The sequence below is a fragment of the Trachypithecus francoisi genome, unplaced genomic scaffold (genome assembly GCF_009764315.1).
Source record: "Trachypithecus francoisi isolate TF-2019V2 unplaced genomic scaffold, Tfra_2.0 Lachesis_group12, whole genome shotgun sequence".
NCBI classification, from domain to species: Eukaryota; Metazoa; Chordata; class Mammalia; order Primates; family Cercopithecidae; genus Trachypithecus; species Trachypithecus francoisi.
In genome coordinates this window covers 46,298,974-46,318,981 of record NW_022681457.1, presented here as the reverse complement: position 1 = coordinate 46,318,981, position 20,008 = coordinate 46,298,974, and the positions used below count along the sequence as shown (strand labels likewise).

At 40.9% G+C, this 20,008-nt stretch overlaps 1 protein-coding gene across 4 annotated transcripts in view; it reads right to left on the bottom strand.

Moving 5' to 3' along the window:
- Positions 1–12,017: 12,017 nt before the first annotated feature.
- The window catches only part of SAMD13 (sterile alpha motif domain containing 13), a 49,997-nt gene continuing 42,006 nt past the window's right edge, over positions 12,018–20,008 (bottom strand). For 2 of the 4 annotated variants that reach the window (XM_033225419.1, XM_033225418.1), the window contains exon 4: positions 12,018–13,184. In XM_033225419.1, coding sequence (XP_033081310.1) covers positions 13,041–13,184 — 144 coding nt within the window. In that variant the 3' untranslated portion in view covers positions 12,018–13,040. Of the gene's footprint in view, positions 13,185–17,566; positions 18,734–20,008 lie in introns of those variants that run through there. The other 2 variants (XM_033225416.1, XM_033225417.1) reach the window with 2 other exon arrangements.

Here is a 20,008-nt window from a genome sequence, read left to right as displayed (position 1 = left end):
ATAGAAGCATAATAAGTCTTTTGAGACAGCATTTTACTGATTTGTCATTGTAACAGAATTTACCTTCTTCAATCACCTGCAGATTTTAACTAGAGAAATTTGAACTTTTTCCTAACCTCTTTATACTTTGTCCAGAAGGAGCATTTCCTTTCCTCCAGACTCTGAGCTGTGTGGAGTTGGCCCTTTGCAGTCACCTTTGCTAGACCTTTACAACTTCTGCTTTCTTGTCTGCACTCTTGAGGAAGCCAAAGCTTCTTCCCAAAGAGATGAAGCCTTCTAACCAGACACACAGGACCCTTCCAGCTTCCACATACTTGAAACCTATTCTCTGTATGTTTCACAGTCTTAGCACTTGTTTCTCTTAGAGCTTAGCTACCTGTCATTCTTCCATTTGCCCAGGCTCCCTCTCAGAAATTCTTAGTTTTGTGGAGCCTATTAAGACCCTATTGAGAATATGATGGCTATGGACCTTCTTCCCAGGAAAACACTCATTCATGTCTCTACAGGTGCCTCTACCTCTGCTAAGGAAGTAGTTCACACATTATCTTTAAAGTGTAAAGGATTCCAATAGAAATCTGCCACATGAGCAATATATTCAACCAAACTTAGAAAGTATACTGCTCACCTTTACATAATAAAGAAATAAATGTAGTATTAGTTTCCTTAGGCTGCCATGACAAATTACCATAAACTTGGTGGTGTAAAACAATAGAGATTTATTTCCTCATAGTTCTGGAGGCCAGAGTCCAAAATCAAGATGTGGGCAGTGTGCTAACTCCAAAGGCTCCAGGGGAGATTCTGTTTTTGCCTCTTCCAGCCTCTCATGCTTTTGGGGGTTCCTCAATTCGCAGCTGCATCACTCTAGTCTCTGCCTCCATGGCTGCATTGCCTCCTCCTCTTTCTGTCTGGCAGGTCTTCCCTGTATGACTCTTATAAGGACACTGGTCACTGGATTTGGGGCCCACCTGGATAACCCTGGGTGATCTCTTCATCTCAAGATCCTTAATGACATCTGCAAAGATCTTTTTTCCACGTAAGGTCACATTTGCAGGTTCTGACAATGAAGACATGGTCTTCTATTTTGAGGGCCACCATTCAACCCAAATCACCAAGTAAGAGGTCAGTGAGCTTTTTAAGGGCAGCTCTTCTGGTGTATGTGGATCTTAGCTATACACAAGCTACTCTTCCCTTTAGATCTGGGGGATGGTACCATACACCTCCTGGTTTGATCAATTGTCACATAGATGTTTATAAAAGGGTGAAGAGCATGGACTTTGGATGCAGATAGTACTAAGGTTTAGACTGGGCTCCACCAATATCTAGCTGTGTGATCTTGAGCAAGCATTCTCTAAGGTTAAGCTCTCTTGTTTATGAAATGGGAATAATAATAACACCTACCTCACAGCATAGGGTAGCCAAGCATTAACTGAGATCATGCATGAGCTAGAATGCCTTTGGCTGCAAGTAACTGAATACCTAAGAGTGTCTTAAACAGAAGAGACATCATGCTTGCTTCAGAAGTTTAAGAAGTAGGCTATCCCAGGATGGAATAGCTAATTCAGTGATGGCATCAGGACTCAGGCTCATTCCACCCTTTGCCCTGCCATCCTCAGTATAGGGTAATGTTTTCTCTATGGCCACAAAATGGGGGATAAAGCTCCTGTTAAAGATGCTCTGGTGCCTCCTGCATGACAATCTCAGGGTCTTACTGTATTTTTCATGGGGAAGCTGACCTGTGATACTAAGAGTAGTTCCAGGAAGGAGACTTGAAAATGGGATTTTGGAGCTGGATCACCCACTGGTTTACTAGCAATGAGCCTTTGTAATACTGTAATCACACAATGGTTAAAACCGTCTGCAGAGGCGAATTGGGATAAGATACTGGAGAAAGGAATAGACTGGCGGGGGCAAAATCTCAAATGCTTGAGAGGTGTGGGGGAAATGGTTATTATAAGCACTATGGAATTTGAATGGGTGTCACTGGGGACCATTAATACATTAAGAAAGGCAATGATAAGTTGAGGATGATTAATAACTAATATAAAGTAGACCATGAAAGCGAGAGGGCCTCCTTGGCAACATATGAAGACAGTATATATCTAGATGGCAAAAAAAAAAAAAAGCTTAGGATCAGACCCAGGTCTTAATTATTAGAATAGCAGAGCTCCAAGGAAAATTGAATTCTCCACCCTTGACAGCTCTGTCACACTAAGGTCAGAGTCCTGATTGATGCACTTCAAATCTTGAATCGTCAGCTTTCCCTGAATTCTCTGGGCCTGCAGAACTGGCTTATTTCTCCATATTAAAAGCTAGCACTGCCCCTCTTGCTTGAAGACAATGCAGAAGCTTCTGCCTACAAGGAAACACATGCCTCCTTGGGATATATCCCCACCTCCTGACCACCAGATCTATAAATAGGATAAGCCACAGCGTACACCAGCTAGACACATGCTGGGCTTGTTAAGGAAGGAAGGAGACCACAGGCCAAAAGAGTGGCAAAGGCCCAGCCAATAGATATAAAAGCTGGAAGATTATGCATGAGTGCTGGATAAAACCCATCCATGAGAAGCAGTTTCTATTCACATGGATGGACAGTTGCATACATTTATGGTCTTGTCCCAGGATGACATTAAATTTTCTAGCCTTTGTATATGGGACCAGGGTCATCAAGACATTCCCTAGGACATCAAATTGCCATTATACCCATGAGACTATGTTAATTGGACTGAATGACCAAGAAGTGACACTTATACTCTGGAGAATGGTAGATAAACCCATCAAAGGCCCACCACATTAGTGACGTTTTTAGCAGTCTGGTGGTCTAGGACAAGGATTGGTGAAATCTGTCCCACCACTTGTTTTTGTAAGTAAAGTTTTATTGGAACACAGCCATGCCCATTTGCTTATATATTGCCTATGGTTGTTTTCATGTTATAATGGCAGAGTTAGTAGTTGAAACAAAGACTATTTGGTCTATGAAGCCTAACATTTTTTACCCTTTGACCCTTTATAGGAAAAGTTTGCTGAGGGTATTATAGGACATCCCCTCCAAAATAAAGGACACATTATTGCATCAAGCTTTCTACCACTAAGAAGAAAGCACAGTGTTTGGTATTCTCTTTTGGAAGACTCATATTCCACATGTGGTAATACTTCTCCAACACATTTACTGGGTGGCAAGGAAGGCTTCCAGCTTTGTTTGGGGCCCAGAGAAGTAAAAGGCACTGGAGTAGGTCCAGACGGGGTACAGATATTCCTTCTGCTTGAACCATGTGAATCAGCAAATTCTATGCTATTAGAGATGTCTCTGATTGAGGAAGATGCTGTGTGGGGCTGTGAGTGAACTAAAAACACACAAGCATTTATTCTCTCAGTCAACAATAACAATCAACATAGAACACTTCTGTCAAATGTTTGGGGATTTCTCTCCACAACAAGCAAGCAATCAATTCTGCAGCAGGCACCCTTTGAGTGCCCTCTAATTCCATTCTGTTCTTACTCTATCTACCTGGAGATAGCATCAGATGCCATAGGTTAAGGAATTAATGCCCAAGACTGCCACCACTGCCCCACTCCAGGCAGCCTTCAGACACCAGTCTTAAGCTCCAGGTTGTTTTATCTGTGCTTCTGACCCACTGGCTATAAATCAGGGATCCCACACCCCCCACACACACCCTGCTCCTTGGGTTAGATTAATTTGCTAGAGCAGCTCCTGAAACTCAAGGAAACACCTACTAAATTCACCAATCTATTATAAAGGATATTACAAAGGATTCAGATGAAAACATGCATATGGTTAGGTATGGGGGAAGAGGCGCGGAGTTTCCACGCTCCCCCCAACCCCTGGGTGCACCATCCTCTAAGAGCCTCCATGGGTTCAGCTATTTGAAAGCTTTTCCAACCATGCTCTTTTGGGTTTTTATGGAGGCCTCATTACGTAGGACTGATTGATTACACTGTTGGCCATTGGTGATCAACTTAACCTTCAGTACCTTTCTCTTTCCCAGTGGTTGAGAGTGGGCTGAAAGTCCCAACCCTCTAATAAAGCCTTGGTCTTTCCAGCGGCCAGCCCCCATCCTGAGGCTACCTAGGGACTGCTTGCCATCAGTCAATTATTAGCACACAAAAATACATCACTTTAGAGAGTCTAAGGATTTGAGGAGTTGTATGCCAGGAAATTGAGTGAAGACCAAATATATGTTTTACATTCTCACAGGGGCTTATGCCAAGACCCAGTGGGAAAATTACAACATAAACTCCCAGGATTCTGGAGCAAGGCTATGCTCTCTGTAGCAGAGAATCATTCACCATTTGAAAAATAGCTTCTGGTGTGTTACTGGGTTTTAGTAAACACTAAAGTCTGACCATGGAACATCAACAGAATTTGTGGCCAGAGCTGCTCATCATAAGCTGGTTTCTCTCAAACCCACCAAGTATTAGGGTCTGGCAGGTCCAGCAGAAATCCATTGCAAGATGGAAATGAGAGATCCAGGAGCAGGTAGAGGTAGGGCTAGAGGGCACAAGAAAGGCTCATGAGCAGGTGGCCCAGATCCCCACTGCTATTTCTCCAGTACCTCTCACACTATGGCCGTTAAGGAGAGGGTGGTTCTTATGACAGTGGTGAAGGAAAATCCTCCCAATGAATACAGTTTTAGGAAATACACCAAAGAGTCATCTACTTTGTGTGTAATGTGTTTCTAGGTAATAATGTATACAAACTTGTGGGCAGTGGCAATTGGCTTGGTTGGTTGGTTAGACACTTGGAATGAGAAAGATTAGGAGATTGGTCAGAGAAAAGAAGCTTGTAAATGGGCCTGTGTGGGTGGACATGAAATGTGAAGATTTTTGCTTTGCATCTTAATGTCCACTGAAGAGCATCAACCATGGATGAGACACTAAACAATCAAGCAGACAGAATGACTTTGCCAGTGGATGTCAGTTGGCCTTTGTCATTGGCAATCCCAGTGTTGGCACAAGGAACTCATGAATAGCCATGGTGGCAGGGGTAGAGGACATAAATGGGCCCAAAAGCCAGGGATCTGGCTTTCCATTACTAATAATAACTATTGCTAACAAATACCCAAACTTCCAGCAGTAGAGACCAATATTGAGGGAGACCTTGATATGGCACCTACTTGGCAGCAAGTTAAACACATTGGGCACCTTTTACTTTGAAAAGGTCAGTGATTAATTCTGACTAAAATGGATACATATTTTGGGTATGACTTTGTCTTTCCTGCCCACAGGGTCTCAGTCAGCACCACTATCCAAGGGTTTACAGAATTCAACATGACATCACTCAGACCAAGGGACAAAGAGATCCTCTTTGAAGTAAAGGAGATGTGACAAGCTGTAAGTGATCATATAGTCCTATCACATACTCTACTACCCCAAAGCTGCTGGCCTGAGAAAGTGATGGAATAATCTCTTAAAGATACAACTGAGATGTCAGCTTGGAGATAATACCCTGTGATGATGGACTACTGCTCCCCAGGATGCAGTGCATTCCCTAAATACTTGGCTCTTATATTGTGTTATGTCCCCAATATGTAGAACACGTGGATCTGGTAACCAAGATGTAGAAATAGGAATGGTTCCACTTGCTATCACTCCCAGTGATCTACCAGGGAAATCTGTGCTTCCCCCACCCCCTCAAATCTAAGCTCTGATTGTGTAGAGGGCCTATTCCTAGGGGGATACTTCTACCAGGGAACACAGTGAGAGTGATTTAAACTTAAAGCTATAGGGTTATGCAATCAGCCAACTTGACAATTCTCAAGATAAAATAGCTGTTCCAGTTTACTGCACAGAGAGAACCATAATCAGACCAAAACTTGAGAACATTTATGAAAGGGAAATGACGTTGTAGAATGTGACAGTGCTGTGAGTTTTAATTGAATGGTGGGGGGGGGGCAGTGACACATATAACTCAGATCATTGCATTTTTAGAAAATCATACAAATTGAGTGCCGAAATAAACCTCTAATTGGACATGTTTATTTTAGTGGCAACTGAAGCAAGAGAGGTTAAGACTTGTACAAGGTCTTGTGGATATTTTAAAGGCCGATCTGGGACCAGAACCCAGGTCTTCTGACCCCTAGTCCAGGATTCCCTGCATCCACCACTATGGATGCATAGCTCCACAGTTTTCCTTTTTAACCATGTGTGGATTAGGCCAATGTTAACTTACTTTGCGTTCTGTATATGCACCATACAGAAGGCTGATCAATAACTTGCAGACATTCTGGTGGCAAGAAGTCACCTTAGCATTAAAAATTCATAATAGAAATTTGCCCAAATAGGCAATTTAGCAGACTGGTGTCAACCTAATTGGCTCAAATTAATGAATGCAGCTCCACTCAGATTTTTTCAATTTTATTAATTTTTTTTCTGTTTGTTTATGATCCACATATACCTTCATTAAAATCACAACAGTATCAGAGACCTCCCTTTCACTAGTCTCACAAAACCATTTTGAATGTCATTGAACACTCATTTTGGATTGGGTACAGGATCCATTTGGAATTCACCAGTGCCTCAAACCAACTTCTCTAAGTCTTTGGGGACCAACAAAAACATATATGCATTTTGCTTAGCACATTCCCCTTAACTCGACATAACAAATTTTCAAGGAGCTTCAATAATGCAAGGTTTCTTTTTTTTTGGTTTATGTGACCTTTTGAAAACAAAGCATCTAGAACCACCCAATACCCATTTTCATCCACCTATAATAATATTTTATTTTAGCAGTATTAGGATGCATCCCATCAGCAGTATTTAGGTTCAGAATACATTAATTCTGTGACAGTATTGAGCTTGAAGTGGAATGAGATCATAGTAATGAAACCATATTTTTAATGCATTTTTAATGTAATACAAACAACTGTACAGTGTACTCTCTTCAGTCCTCCATCAACTTATGAGACTGGTACTATAGAAGAATTGCCAGCTTCTCCAAAGTATCCACCCTCCTGTCCCTGTTTATCTGGATACTTGGCTTCCTGAAATAAATACTACATTTCCAACCTCCCCTGCAGCTAGGTATCACCAAATGACTAAGTTCTTGTTAAAGGGATGTCAGGGAAAGTGCTATGCACAGTTTCTCATACAAGGTGTCCTTCTTTACCTCTTTTTTTTGGCTAGAATGCAGTTGTGATAACTGAAGCCCAAGCAGCCACGGTGGACTACATGGGGAACTATGTGTTGAGGATGGTGGAGCCACACAAGAGGAATGAGACCCAACCATTATGTAGCGGCCCTACCGTCCCCGAACTGCTTACCTTCAACTCAAATGCATCATAGAGAATTTCTATCTTAAGTCACTGTTATTTTTATCAACTAAAACTAATCCTGAATGATACACTTGAGCTACATTGTCCTAACTGAGATGTGCAGTAAGCATGAAATACACACTGGATTTCAAAGGCAAATGAAAATATTTTACAAAATATATCATCAATAATTTTTACGTTGACTATATATTAAAACTATAATATTTGGATAAATTGGCTTAAATTCATATTATTTAAATTATTTTTTCCTGGGTCACCTTTCCAAATGTGATTACTGGAAAATTTTGATTTATATAAATGGCTCACATTCTGTTTCTATTGGGCACTGTTAGGCTGGTGCTGCTCTGCTCTGTTTCCGCATCTGCACTAGAGAATAGATGAAGTTCCTGAGGCTAAGAGGAGCCATACGACTTACCCAAGTTCCCATGTCAAGTAAATGGCAGGACTGGATTCAAGCTCAGGTCTATCTGGTGTAACCTCAGTGACTTCACCCACTACCTACTGTGTATCTCAACTGGTGTCGTTGGGTTCAGGTATAGCAGACAGAATACTATCCCAAACACTAATTATTATAGGCAGAAACTGCCGGTGGCTTGGAGTTTTATTGACTTGCACTCAAAATATGTTTATAATCTGATGAAATCTATCATATTATTCTCAAATCACATACTCCCCCGCACATAAAAATAAAATATAATCATTGAAAAAGGCTATGAAACACAATTTGCTGAATGCTTCTGCTGCCTTTGATTCAGAAAGAAGACATTTAATTTGGAAAACTTTGCCACAGATATCCAGTGACAGAGCTGGAGGCCCTAATGGCAAAACTTTCCTTGGTTGCTTTATCTCACTTTGCTGGAAGCTTAAGGCCTCTAACCCCTCTGACCAAAGATGCCCCATGGATGGTGCCTGGGTAATAACATCAACCATTTTGCAGCATATTTCCCTTTATCTGGTTGAGTCAGGCATCCTCTGCAGGTAACGAGTATGTTCAGTATTATTTACACCTTTACTTACCCCTTTCCCACTTCTTTAAAATAGGTGGTAGGTTGGCTCATGTACTTGTTCTGTGGAAGAGGGGCACAGTTTCTATTTGGAAATGGCCTGGCATCTCCAGCTTTCTTGATTTCTCCCTGAAGATAGCTGTGGACAGGAACACTCTGACTTAACTGAGGTGCAGGGACATCAACTCGCTTTAGCCACAGGATCCTCCATTATTATGCTCCAGTGTTAGGCTAGACACAATTCTTCCTTAGGGTTCACCACCTCCAAGGGATTCTAAGACGTAAGACAGCCACACTCACCAAATGAACTTGGATGCGATGATTTTAATCTTCTTCTTGCTCTATAGTACTGCCACGACTGGCTAGAAATGGTACCCAGACTCCTTAATTGCCCATGGAGCTACAGCATGAAACTAACGAGCTGTTCATTAATGCATCCATTGCTGGCTCTCTCCTTCCTGTGGCTTCTGTTCCTGGTTTAGAAGCAGAATTAACAAGTTTTCTCCTAAGAGGCATATCTGTCCTGCAGCAGTCAGCTCTTTGAACATTTAACTTCATCTTCCAAATCATTCCAGAAAACACTTAATGGCTCTGGGCCCAGACCTGACCCCTGCAGATCCCATTTACAAAGACTGTCAAAGACAGATGAATCACCACCAGTAAGTTCTTTTTGCATTTGGCTTCCAAATATGGGAGTGGCTGGGCAACAGTGGGTCATTAGACTTTTGCAAATTAAATTCCCCCAAAGATATATTTCACTAATGCAACTGAAGGACAGTGTGTCTCCCTGACTGAAGAAGCTAATCTCAGAGAGACAAAAACCTGTATTGGGTCAGGTGCGGTGGCTCACCTATAATCCCAGCACTTTGGGAGACCGAGGCGGGTGGATCACAAGGTCAGGAGTTCAAGACCAGCCTGGCCACGATGGTAAAACCCCGTCTCTACTAAAAATACAAAAATTAGCCGGGCATGGTAGCGGGTGCCTGTAATCTCAGCTACTCAGGAGCTGACTCAGAGAATTGCTTGAACCCGGGAGGCAGAGGTTGCAGTGAGCTGAGATCGCGCTGCTGTACTCCAGCCTGGGCGACAGAGCGAGACTCCGTCTTAAACAAACAAACAAACAACAACAACAACAACAAAAAACCGCACCCTGCATTCACATAGGATATTTGTTGAGGACAGAAAGAAAAGACTGCTACCAATTGGCCTTTTTTTCCTCATATTCATCATGCCCACTAGGTATAAAAAATGATGCTCAAGTCTGCTGCACATTCCAATGCAATATGCTAGCTTGTTTTCTTTTCAGCTGAATCTATTTGCAATTTTCAATTCCTGAATGAACTCACTGTTTTTCTGTTTTTTTGTTTAGATTGAGTTGGGTGTGTGTTTGGCGGGGGGTTACGTTAACATAAGTGTAAAGTTGCTGGTTTTAAGATATTAGGGAATGGAAGAGTAACAGATTTGAGTTTTCAGCCTCACTAGAAGTGTGTAAATGTGGTTTTTAAAACACACACATACCGCATTGGCCAAAGTAAAACATGTTGGCTTAGATTCCACTGAAAAGTGGCCAGTTTGTGACCTCACCTTTAAATCAATTCATTCAATCTCCTCTGCAGAGTCTGAACCAGAGGTTCAAATGTGGGGGTGGCGAGGAGTAGCAATTACTTTCTCAAATTCCTTCTGATTCTGATATCCTGTCTGCTTCTCTGGTTGAGAATAATCAAATTCAACATTAGCCAATTCTCATATAAACCTTCGCCATTAAATATATTGCCATCAGGGCACACTCACAGCCATGAAGTGCTTCCCCACACAGCACATATATCTGCTACTCATTGTAGATCCAGATCACATGAACAGAAATCCAGTGTGATCTGAAAAGGAACCAGACGTCTCTGGTTTTTACAGCTGTCTGGAGACAAAGGCTGCCTACCTGCTGAATTTCAAGTACTTCCGGCCTCTCTTTTTGGCCTGTTTTGATCACATTGGTTTTCCCCTAAATAGAGGGAGATGAAATCACCTTGAGCTATTGCCAAGGTGTGCAGGCCTGCCTGTCCTAGGCCTTTATGCTGAGTGTAGGGAAGGCAGACTATCTTTAAATTGCTAATTTTGCCTGAAAGTTCTCATCAGAGGCTGAAGGATGATTTTATACTTTTCTGTTTGCTTTTCAATTCCCCTCACCCCCAAGTACTCATAGAGGAGTCCAAATCTGAGGTTTAGTTGACTTAGTTGAATGCAAGTTCGAATCTCGAGAAAAAATACCAGCAAAGACACCCTTTTAGTGTCATTTGCTATGAGTGTTTAGTGGTCAACTGACAGCGGTAACAGCAAGTTGTCTTTCAATATCCGTTTTCCGTTATCTACAGAATAACGGAACTTTGAATTTTAACTGGGCTCATGGTTTCCAATAAAAACATGATATATTTCAAGTAATGTGACTGACTTCCAGTCCACAAGATACGAAAGGAAGTAGTAGGTACAATTTCTTGGAAGTATCCTTAAAGGAAGGTCTGTTCCTTTCCCCTTTCTTCTCCCCACTGGTTGGAATTCAAATGATGATGGCAAAAATAGCATCTATTTATGAAATGATTCTGGGAATGGATGTCATGCATGATGGAAAAAAACCATAGGCAGAAACTGTGTTCTTACCATCATGTAGAGCCGCACCACCTCTGGTCCTGCTATCTGGACATTTACATGAGAGGGAAGTAGGTGTCTATCTAGTTTATTAATTGGTGGGTGTGGGAGAGACAGTTTCCATCGCTCACAACCAAACCTATTCCAAACGACTACAGAACATATCAGGTGGATGCACAAAAGCAAGGCTTAGAAATACCTCATACTATCCCTTTGAGGTAGAGACAGGTCAAACATCATCATGATTTTACTGCAGAAAACTCCTTCACAGAGGTTTTCATCAAGATCCTCATTCCATCTTCCTTCTGCTTGATCCAGGAATCCCTTCTTTCCTATCCAGGTCTCCAGCAGCTGCCGTTCTCACCTTTTGTCTCCATCACTCCTCACAACACTTAACTATATATTTTGCCTTTTACTTGTGTTTTCTGTCTTAGGTAGACTGTGGTAACTTGGAGATTAAAAAAAAAATCTCTTTTGTAACCACTTTTCCCACTTACAGTGAAAACAAAGCATTACTTAAATTTCAGATACTCCGTACGCTCTATAATTGAATTAATTTGGAATGCATTTTTAAACCCACCTACTATCTATACCACTTCCTGTGTTTTTTTCACTGTCATCTTCAGACTTTCTGTTCTTTCAAGAAATTACCTCCACAGGGGACTGAATTATGGTATTCTCTAAAATAGGAACTCTTAACTTGAGGAGGAGGAAGAGGGAAATTATGAGTCCACCAACTCTCTGCAAGTTTTGTATGTGGAAATGTGAGCTTCTGTCTGCAGAGAAAGTCAGTAGCTTTTATTAGAATTTCAAAAAAATCATGACCCCGCCCTGGCCTACAGCAAACAAAAAAAATCTTTGGCTAAAATAATACCTAAAATTGGGGATGAGAGAAGAAATGAGATCCACTTGAATGATTCACTTTAAAAAGAAGATAAATCCACACATAGATTTATATAGTTTCTACCTCTAAAGTTTTTTTCCCCCAAAATGCTTAATTTTCTTTCCCTGGTTTCCAGGAGACCTTAATCCTTAATCCCAACTGAAGAAGCAACAAAACAGAAAAGATCAAAGATACACTGGCAAGAAACTGAAGCAATGCTTTATTGCAAACACAAAGCACCAATTCAACAAGGCGTTGACACACAGAGATTGAACAAATGTCTCTTTGAACAGAGATGTAGCAAGCCCACTTTTTCCAAGCTCTTAAAAACAAGTACTTAACCCAGGAACTGAACAAAGCATAGGACAATTTAAAAAATTACACCATCATGAAGGAATATATATAAAAATATTCTGTACTAGTAACAAGGCTTTTTGACCTGTAACTCTCAGCAAACTTCTTCAGAAACAAATTATTATAAATAAAACCATGAAGTTAAAAAAAATCCTTTCTTCAGAAACAAAGAACCAATTTAAAAGAAAATCTATGCAGAAAATATCATTACCCCATTTGAAAGCTAGCTGAATATGGATGGATATCCTCAGTACACAACGGAGCTTCTCTTTTCAGAGCTATGATTCTGCTCCTGAAGGGGCTGATGCATGTTCATTTCAAACACTGCAGCATATCCCAATAAAACCTTAATAAGGTCAAGTGGAGAACCCTCTATAAAAAAGGGTGTCGGCAATTACATCCAAGTAACACAAGCTCTAAGGAGCAGAGGAATTCAAGGGAGACAGCAATCCCTTTCGTCTTTCTCCCCCTCCCCCAATTTTCTTGTTTTTACTCATCCTACATCTGTAACCAAAAGATGGTCATTCAATTAAATTCTTTTATAAAGATTTTGGGAAAGCAATCTATAAAGAGATGAGGAAAATCCTTATGATTTCAAAGCCTTTGTGGGGAGGAGTGTCTAATCGTGTCAAAGATCATTCTATTTGACAAACTCCATGAGGAAAACCACCCTGTGTGCATCTTGTCCTTGCTCCTCCTGGCTGATTTCAGGTCAGCTGATGAATTGCCTAGTCTATCCAATAGGATAACGTTTCATTTGATTGAAATCCTTTACATATACACATGTATGTATTCTGTTTACAAAGTTTCATCACATGAAACTAAATTATGTCATTATGTATTTTTTGAGGTCGAAGACCCCAATTTGTACTATGAAGAGTTGTTCTTTAAATGCTTTGTCTGCAGAGGTTTTACATGATATTCGTAGATTTTCAGAGCAGGCCCCAATTTTAACTGAAGTCCTGTCAACACATCATTTCTTGTCATCAATAGCAGGGATTTTCCATCAATTTCCTATAATGGAAGCAGAAGGTAAAGCCAACATATGAGTCCAAAAGCTCAAGGATAATGAAGAAAAAAGGAAGTTCAGAAGTAAAAGTCGTACCAATTGTGACCAAGCTAAAAATATAGCATTTGTAGTTGTGCCAAAATGGAAAAAATGCAATCCTCTATTTTTATCTTACATCTTTTAGCTATATTTTGGCATTAAACACAATCCATAGCCGATCTTGCTTTCAAGATCCTATCGCAAACATCACATCTTAAAAAGCAGATAGCAAGCTTACTGCATGTACCCTTAAGGATCAAAGATGTTGCTTCTGAAAAGAATAATGACACTTTCCATTTCTAAAATCTATTAAAGTTTATGCAGAATTTTCCATGAACTTAATTTCTAAAACATCTCTGTAAATTAGAATGGGCAGAGATGATCATATCTATTTTACAGGCAAGCCAAGGATCAAGCAAGAAGTTCACCCTCTAAGATCAAGAAATTAGGAAAGGGGTGCATAGAATTTGAACTCTCATATACCTGCAGCCAAAGCCAATGTTCTTTTTATAATCCCCCTCTGCTTCTCTTGATACTTAAATATATGTTTTTTAGATGGTCCTATGGGGACTAGAGTCTTAGGTTTCCTGGAGTCTTCACAATTGCAACATTGGGCATTAGAAAAATGACTCATCCTCTGGGAGACTTTCCTGCCCTTTAAAGGGGGAACCATCCTGCCTCAACCCAAAAATCAACCTCTCCAAGATGAGTTTCTCTACCACACTCCCTCTCAATGGATCCTCAAACTTCCAAATAAGGTAGTGAGGGGCAGGGCCCTGCCACCTGAAAATCCCTTCCCTGTTCTGCTCAGAGTCCATTCCCTGCACCCTTAGGCAGAGTCAGGTACGCTGCACTCCAGGTATTCTGGAGAGACTACAAAACTTTGGGTGAAATAAAAACAGGCTTCTCACAAAAGAGATGGGGATCCCAAATATACAAAGTGGTTTGAAACTTTTGGAAAGGAAGCACTGAGAAGAATGCTGAATGCCACATTATTTTCGTTATTGTTTTCTGTGGGGACCTTATGTCTCTTAAGAACCTGAGCTGGTTCTTAGGCGACTTGGATTCAAGAGTTAAACCAGCTGTGCACGGTCGGTGAGAGTCATGACATTTCTGTTCATGGTTATACCCACATACTTCTGTACCTACCTCCTCCACTGACCAACAGACATGGGGACACCGTGTGTAGCTGCAACTACATAAAACGGACTCCCTCCCACACCATCCCCAGGGCAGCTCCTCCAACTCTCACGTGCCTTGCTTGCCAGGCTGGGAAGAAGATGTGCTTTGAATTCCTGAGAGTGTGGGAGAAATAGCAGCAGGCTAGGCGGCTGAAGAAACACCCACTTTGTGACCTTAGGCAAGTCCCTTCTCTTCTCTTTCCTCCTTGGTGGGGTTTCTGACAAGATTCTATGAGAAACTGCTCTTGCAAATGCTCCCTGAGCTATGAGTTATACAATCACTTGTCATTATCCCTTCCATCATTCTCGACAGGACCAGATCCTCGTTTTACTTGTCACCCACCTAATATGAACCAGAGCAGAACAAGGAATTACTTCTACCTGGTCTATGGTGGTTTTGAGTTTGGGAAATCTTTATTCTGTCAGCTACCAGAACACAAAATGTCTCACATTAATTTGTGAGAGACTGTAACATTAAAAAGCAGCTGATTCATACTACAAGAGCAGGAAATTCCTTAAGGACAAAGGAATTGACTCAATAATCCTAAAGTACTTTTCTTCCTATTAGCCAAGTAGTAATCCTAGAGATTTGCCAATTAGTGAAACTTGCATGTCTGAGACTTGGCAGAGGAGCCTCTGGCCCCTGGAAACCACAGTAGCCGTGCTGAAGACACTGTGAGGTCAGAGACCAAATTAGATGTGACCTTAAAGCTCACACTGTGTCTTGCACACTGGCTCGGAATGTTATACTGAACAGCAAAGCCCTCCTGCCCTCTATCTTTCCTCGGCTGTTGTGTGCTCACACTTCACTTACTACATGTTTTAAACAGACATCAGGAAGAGATGACACTGCTTTCATTTCTATACACCAAGAAAACTTCCTCGACTAACTCAAAGTGAATTTTTAAAAAACCTTTGCTGGCAAAAAGTCCTTTGACAACTCAGCATTTCTGTCAAAAGCCAACTATGCCTGTGAAAAATGCTGAAATTTGGATTTTACTTAAGACAAAATGGAAAAATCATGTTTCATGCTCTAGTCTGATTTTCCCTTTGTTCAGTAGACACACTGCAGTTCACCTCAGACCAGGGTTGGTAAAAGAAAGCTCCATCTGGAAATCCTCATTTTAGAAATGTTGAAATAAATATAGTTAATTCATACATACAAACCAAACATTCCTCTTAAACCCTGATTAGAGCAGCTCAAAGGAATGAGAGTGGAATAGAGCATAATGGAAGTGAAGCTTATGGTCAGGCAAGCTGCAATCTGAATCCTGTCTCCAGAAACTGCTATGTGACCCTGGGTAGGGAACTTAACTGCCCTGAGCCTCAATTTCCTCACCTTAAGATGGAAATAAACCCATGAAGGACTTTAGAGATTAGAAATGATGGATGCAAAGCATCACGCACAGTGCCTGACATGTAGGAGGTTCTCAGTGACTATTAAGTGGAAATGGATAGGCTTTGAAAGAAATGGGATGTGTTCTGATTCCAAATCCACCTTCTGCTTCCTTTCTGCCAGTGTGCTCCCCTTTGCCAGAAAGACGTAGGCATATTCCTGTTTAGGCTCAGAAAATTCACTGAGATTAAAAAGTTCAAAGACTACATAAAACATTCGTTTCATAAAAATGTTTACGAAACATTTTTATGTTTCATAAAACGTACACACAGGAAAGTTCCTTGATTAAGAAAGCTAATAATTTGATATATAACTTCCATGGGATGCAAGTGAAATCCAAATTCTGCCAACAGCATGCTGTACTACAATGAGCCTGGGATTGGAAACTGGAAGACAGGTTCTAATGCAGACTCTATCACTACCTTTCCATAAGGAACAACTCCTCTGGATCCCAGTGTGTGTATTAATATAAATGAAGGGGTTGGAGTGTGACCAACTCCAGCTAAACAAAACAAAACCAAGATTTTGTATGTACATCATGATGAGGTCCAAAACAAAAAGATATTTCGTATCTTGGGAATTGTGTGTTAACTGATAATCATTTGTTAGTGTCAGTAAAACTTTCACATTGATTGTGTCTTCATGTAAAAGTAACCTTCAGGTTCCTGTTGGGCAATAAAAAATGTTTACATACTTATTAAGTTCCAGCAAGTACTCATTCATGGAAGTAGAGTTTAGAGATGATAGGTTTAAATTTCCAATGAGGGCAAGAATCTAGATTTAAAAATAAATGAGTAGGATTCATAGATATTACAGCTCACTAGCTAAGCATGTGCTTTAGACTAAGACACTAGTTTATTGCTTATTAGTGGGGCCTGGGGCACATAACTGAATTTTTCTAAGCCTCATTTTCTTATCTATGTGATGGGGGAAAGTAACTACTGTATTTCACTGCTGAAAATATTATTGAGATAACTTTTGTGAAGTAGAATTCCTGCATGCACTGATCACTCAATAAATGTTAGCTATTGAAAAAAGCATATAAAAGCTGGGTATGGTGGTATATGCCTGTAGTCCCAGCTACTTGAGAGGCTGAGGTGGGAGGATTGCTTGAGCCTAGGAATTCAAGGCCAGCCTGGGCAACATAGTGAGACCCTATCTCTAAAAAATTAAAATAAAAAAAGTATAAATTTTAAAAGCATATAAAGATCTTAACCCATTTACTTTTCACTCATTCTCTTTGCCAACATTAATCTATACCCAAGTAACTGAATTGAAGCTATTTGTGATATGGTCCATGGGAAATGTATAAGAAGAAAGAATAGGTAGGAACAGAAGCAGCAAAGAGAAAAGAGCCTAGGAAGAGACAAACAGTAGCCATCAATACAGGCAACTAGGCAATTACAAGGTAGGGCAGGAAAAAAACGTTGAAGTCAATGGAATTTATGCTGGCAGGGCTCTGCACTGACTGGCAAGGCCATATTTATGGTGGTGGCCTCTACTGTCCCAGATGGTGCATAAGGGAAAGGAGGCTCAATTTAGAATCAGAAAACCGGGGATGGATGCTCTACCCCGCTACTTACTAGGTTCTTATGCAACATCTGGCACATTATCCCCCTCCTCTGTGAAATGAGAGGTTTGAACTAAGCTGACCTCTGTCCATCCTCGTTCAACACATTCTCAAATTTCAATTCAGTCTTTCATAAGCATCAAAACACCCCAGCCTCATATGAAAATCTCCCTGTTAAAGAACACAGTGGCAACTTCTTACCAATGATGTGGAGGAATCTCATGAAACAGTCTTTCTTTTTCTGCTTCATTCTTCCCCCTCACATCTTCTAGCACTTTCTTTGTAACAACTCTCTTGCCATTTACTGACTGGCTACAAGTGGTGACCAGTCTGAAGTTTCTCATTCCACTGCTTACAAAGGGTTCAAATGTCTCAGAGGTAGGGGTACTTGCTCTGGAGCCCAGAGATACGAAAATGGAAAATCCTGTGTCCAATATGGGAGTCACATTAAAGATGGAGGAGTGGAATCTCCTGGCTTTACCCACAAGGCCAATGGAAAAATTATCTCCTGAGAATCCTGAGAATGCATAGTTCCTCCTCCAAATGTTTTTTGTCTCTGCCATCTCCTCTGTTTCCCTTTTGGTTCGGTTCCTTCTGGATTTGTCATACTCATTTCCTGGCATCAGACAAGACCTCACAGGCCTCTTGCTACTTGTTTGAATTTCTTCTCAGATGCCTCCTTGTTCCCTGGGTTCTTGTCTGGGTGCACCTGTAGAGCCAACTGGTGATAAGCCTTCTTAATATCAGAGGAGGAAGCATTTTGAGGCACACCTACTACTTTGTAGTAATTCACGATGTTTCTTTAAACAGCCTTTCCCCACCAAGACAGGGTTTATTTTCGGAAGAATTTCCATATAAGGTTGGAAAGGAAGATGGTGAACTATTCAAGTTTACACCAAGGCCTTTTGAATACTATCACATGGCTCTTGGGATAAAGTATCTTCTGAAGAGAAGTTGCTCTTTGTTGTACAGATCTTTCACATGCCTCCACCCCCGCCCCACCCCGTCAGCAGCTCCTTGTGGGTGGAGTGACTATGAGCTCAACATTCCCAGCCAATGACTCTCAGCTGATGGCTGTGCTTGCCTTGCCTTCCTATTGGTGGGAAATTTAGAGTGGATAATATACACTTTGGGGAGGCTTCACCTTATTTAAAAATGAACACTGAGCAGCTTATTCAGAGGCAAACTATTTGTGTGGCTCAAATGTCTTTATTTCATTTGTTGAAGTAACAGTCACAAGCAAAATGGCTTTTGCACTTAAATCGGATACAAAATCCATTTTGGCTCACTGTAAGGGCTAATGCTTTCAGTGACTTCATGAGTATTTCCTAGTGTTAGTTAATATTTTCTGCTGGCACAAGGTAGGTGATAAAGGGTCTGTATTACAAAAAAAAAAAAAAAATCCAAAAAACCAAAAACCCTTAAACACATTTCTGATGAAGGAAAATAAGTAAAACCCATTTTATCAAATGAGAAAACTGGGTCATAGAGATGAAACTAGGCAAATTTTTAAAAATAATAGATTTACAAAATATAGCTAGAATTGAAAACCTCCCATATATTGTCAAATAAGTCTTCTTCAGCTGATTAAAAAAATTTTTAATTTTAATTTTAATTTTATTTTAAGTACATGTGCAGGATATGCAGGTTTGTTACATAGGCAAATGTGCGCCATGGTGGTTTGCTGCACCTATCAACCTATCACCTAGGTATTAAGCCCAGCATGCATTAGCTGTTTTTCCTAATGCTCTCCTTCTCCCCACCCCACCCCTGACAGGCTCCAGTGTGTGTTGTTCCCCTCCCTGTGTCCATGTGTTCTCATTCTTCAGCTCCCACTTACAAGTGAGAACATGTAGTATTTGGTTTCTGTTCCTGCATTAGTTTGCTGAGGATAATGGCTTCCAGCTCCATCCATGTCCCTGTAAATGACATGATCTCATTCCTTTTCATGGCTTCACAGCATTCCATGGTGTCTATGTACCACATTTTCTTTATCCAGTCTATCATTGATGGCCATTTGGGTTAATTCTATGTCTTTGCTATTGTGAATAGTGCTGCAATGAACAGACATGTGCATGCATCTTTGTGATAGAATGATTTATATTCCTTTGGGTATATACCCAGTAATGGGATTGCTAGATCAAATGATATTTCTGATTCTAGATCTTTGAGGAACTGCCACACTGTCTTCCACAATGGTTGAACTAATTTACATTCACACCAACAGTGTAAAAGCATTCCTACTTCTCCACAACCTCGCCAGCATCTGTTGTTTCTTGACTTTTTAATAATTGCCATTCTGACTGATGTAAGATGGTATCTCACTGTGGTTTTGATTTGCATTTCTCTAATAATCCGTGATGTTGAGCTTTTTTCATGTTTGTTGACTGCACTAATGTCTTCTTTTGAGAAGTGTCTTTTCATGTCCTTTGCCTTTTTTTTTTTTTTTTTTTTTTGAGACGGAGTCTCGCTCTGTCACCCAGGCTGGAGTGCAGTGGCCGGATCTCAGCTCACTGCAAGCTCCGCCTCCCGGGTTCACGCCATTCTCCTGCCTCAGCCTCCCGAGTAGCTGGGACTACAGGCGCCCGCCATCTTGCCCGGCTAATTTTTTGTATTTTTTAAGTGGAGACGGGGTTTCACTGT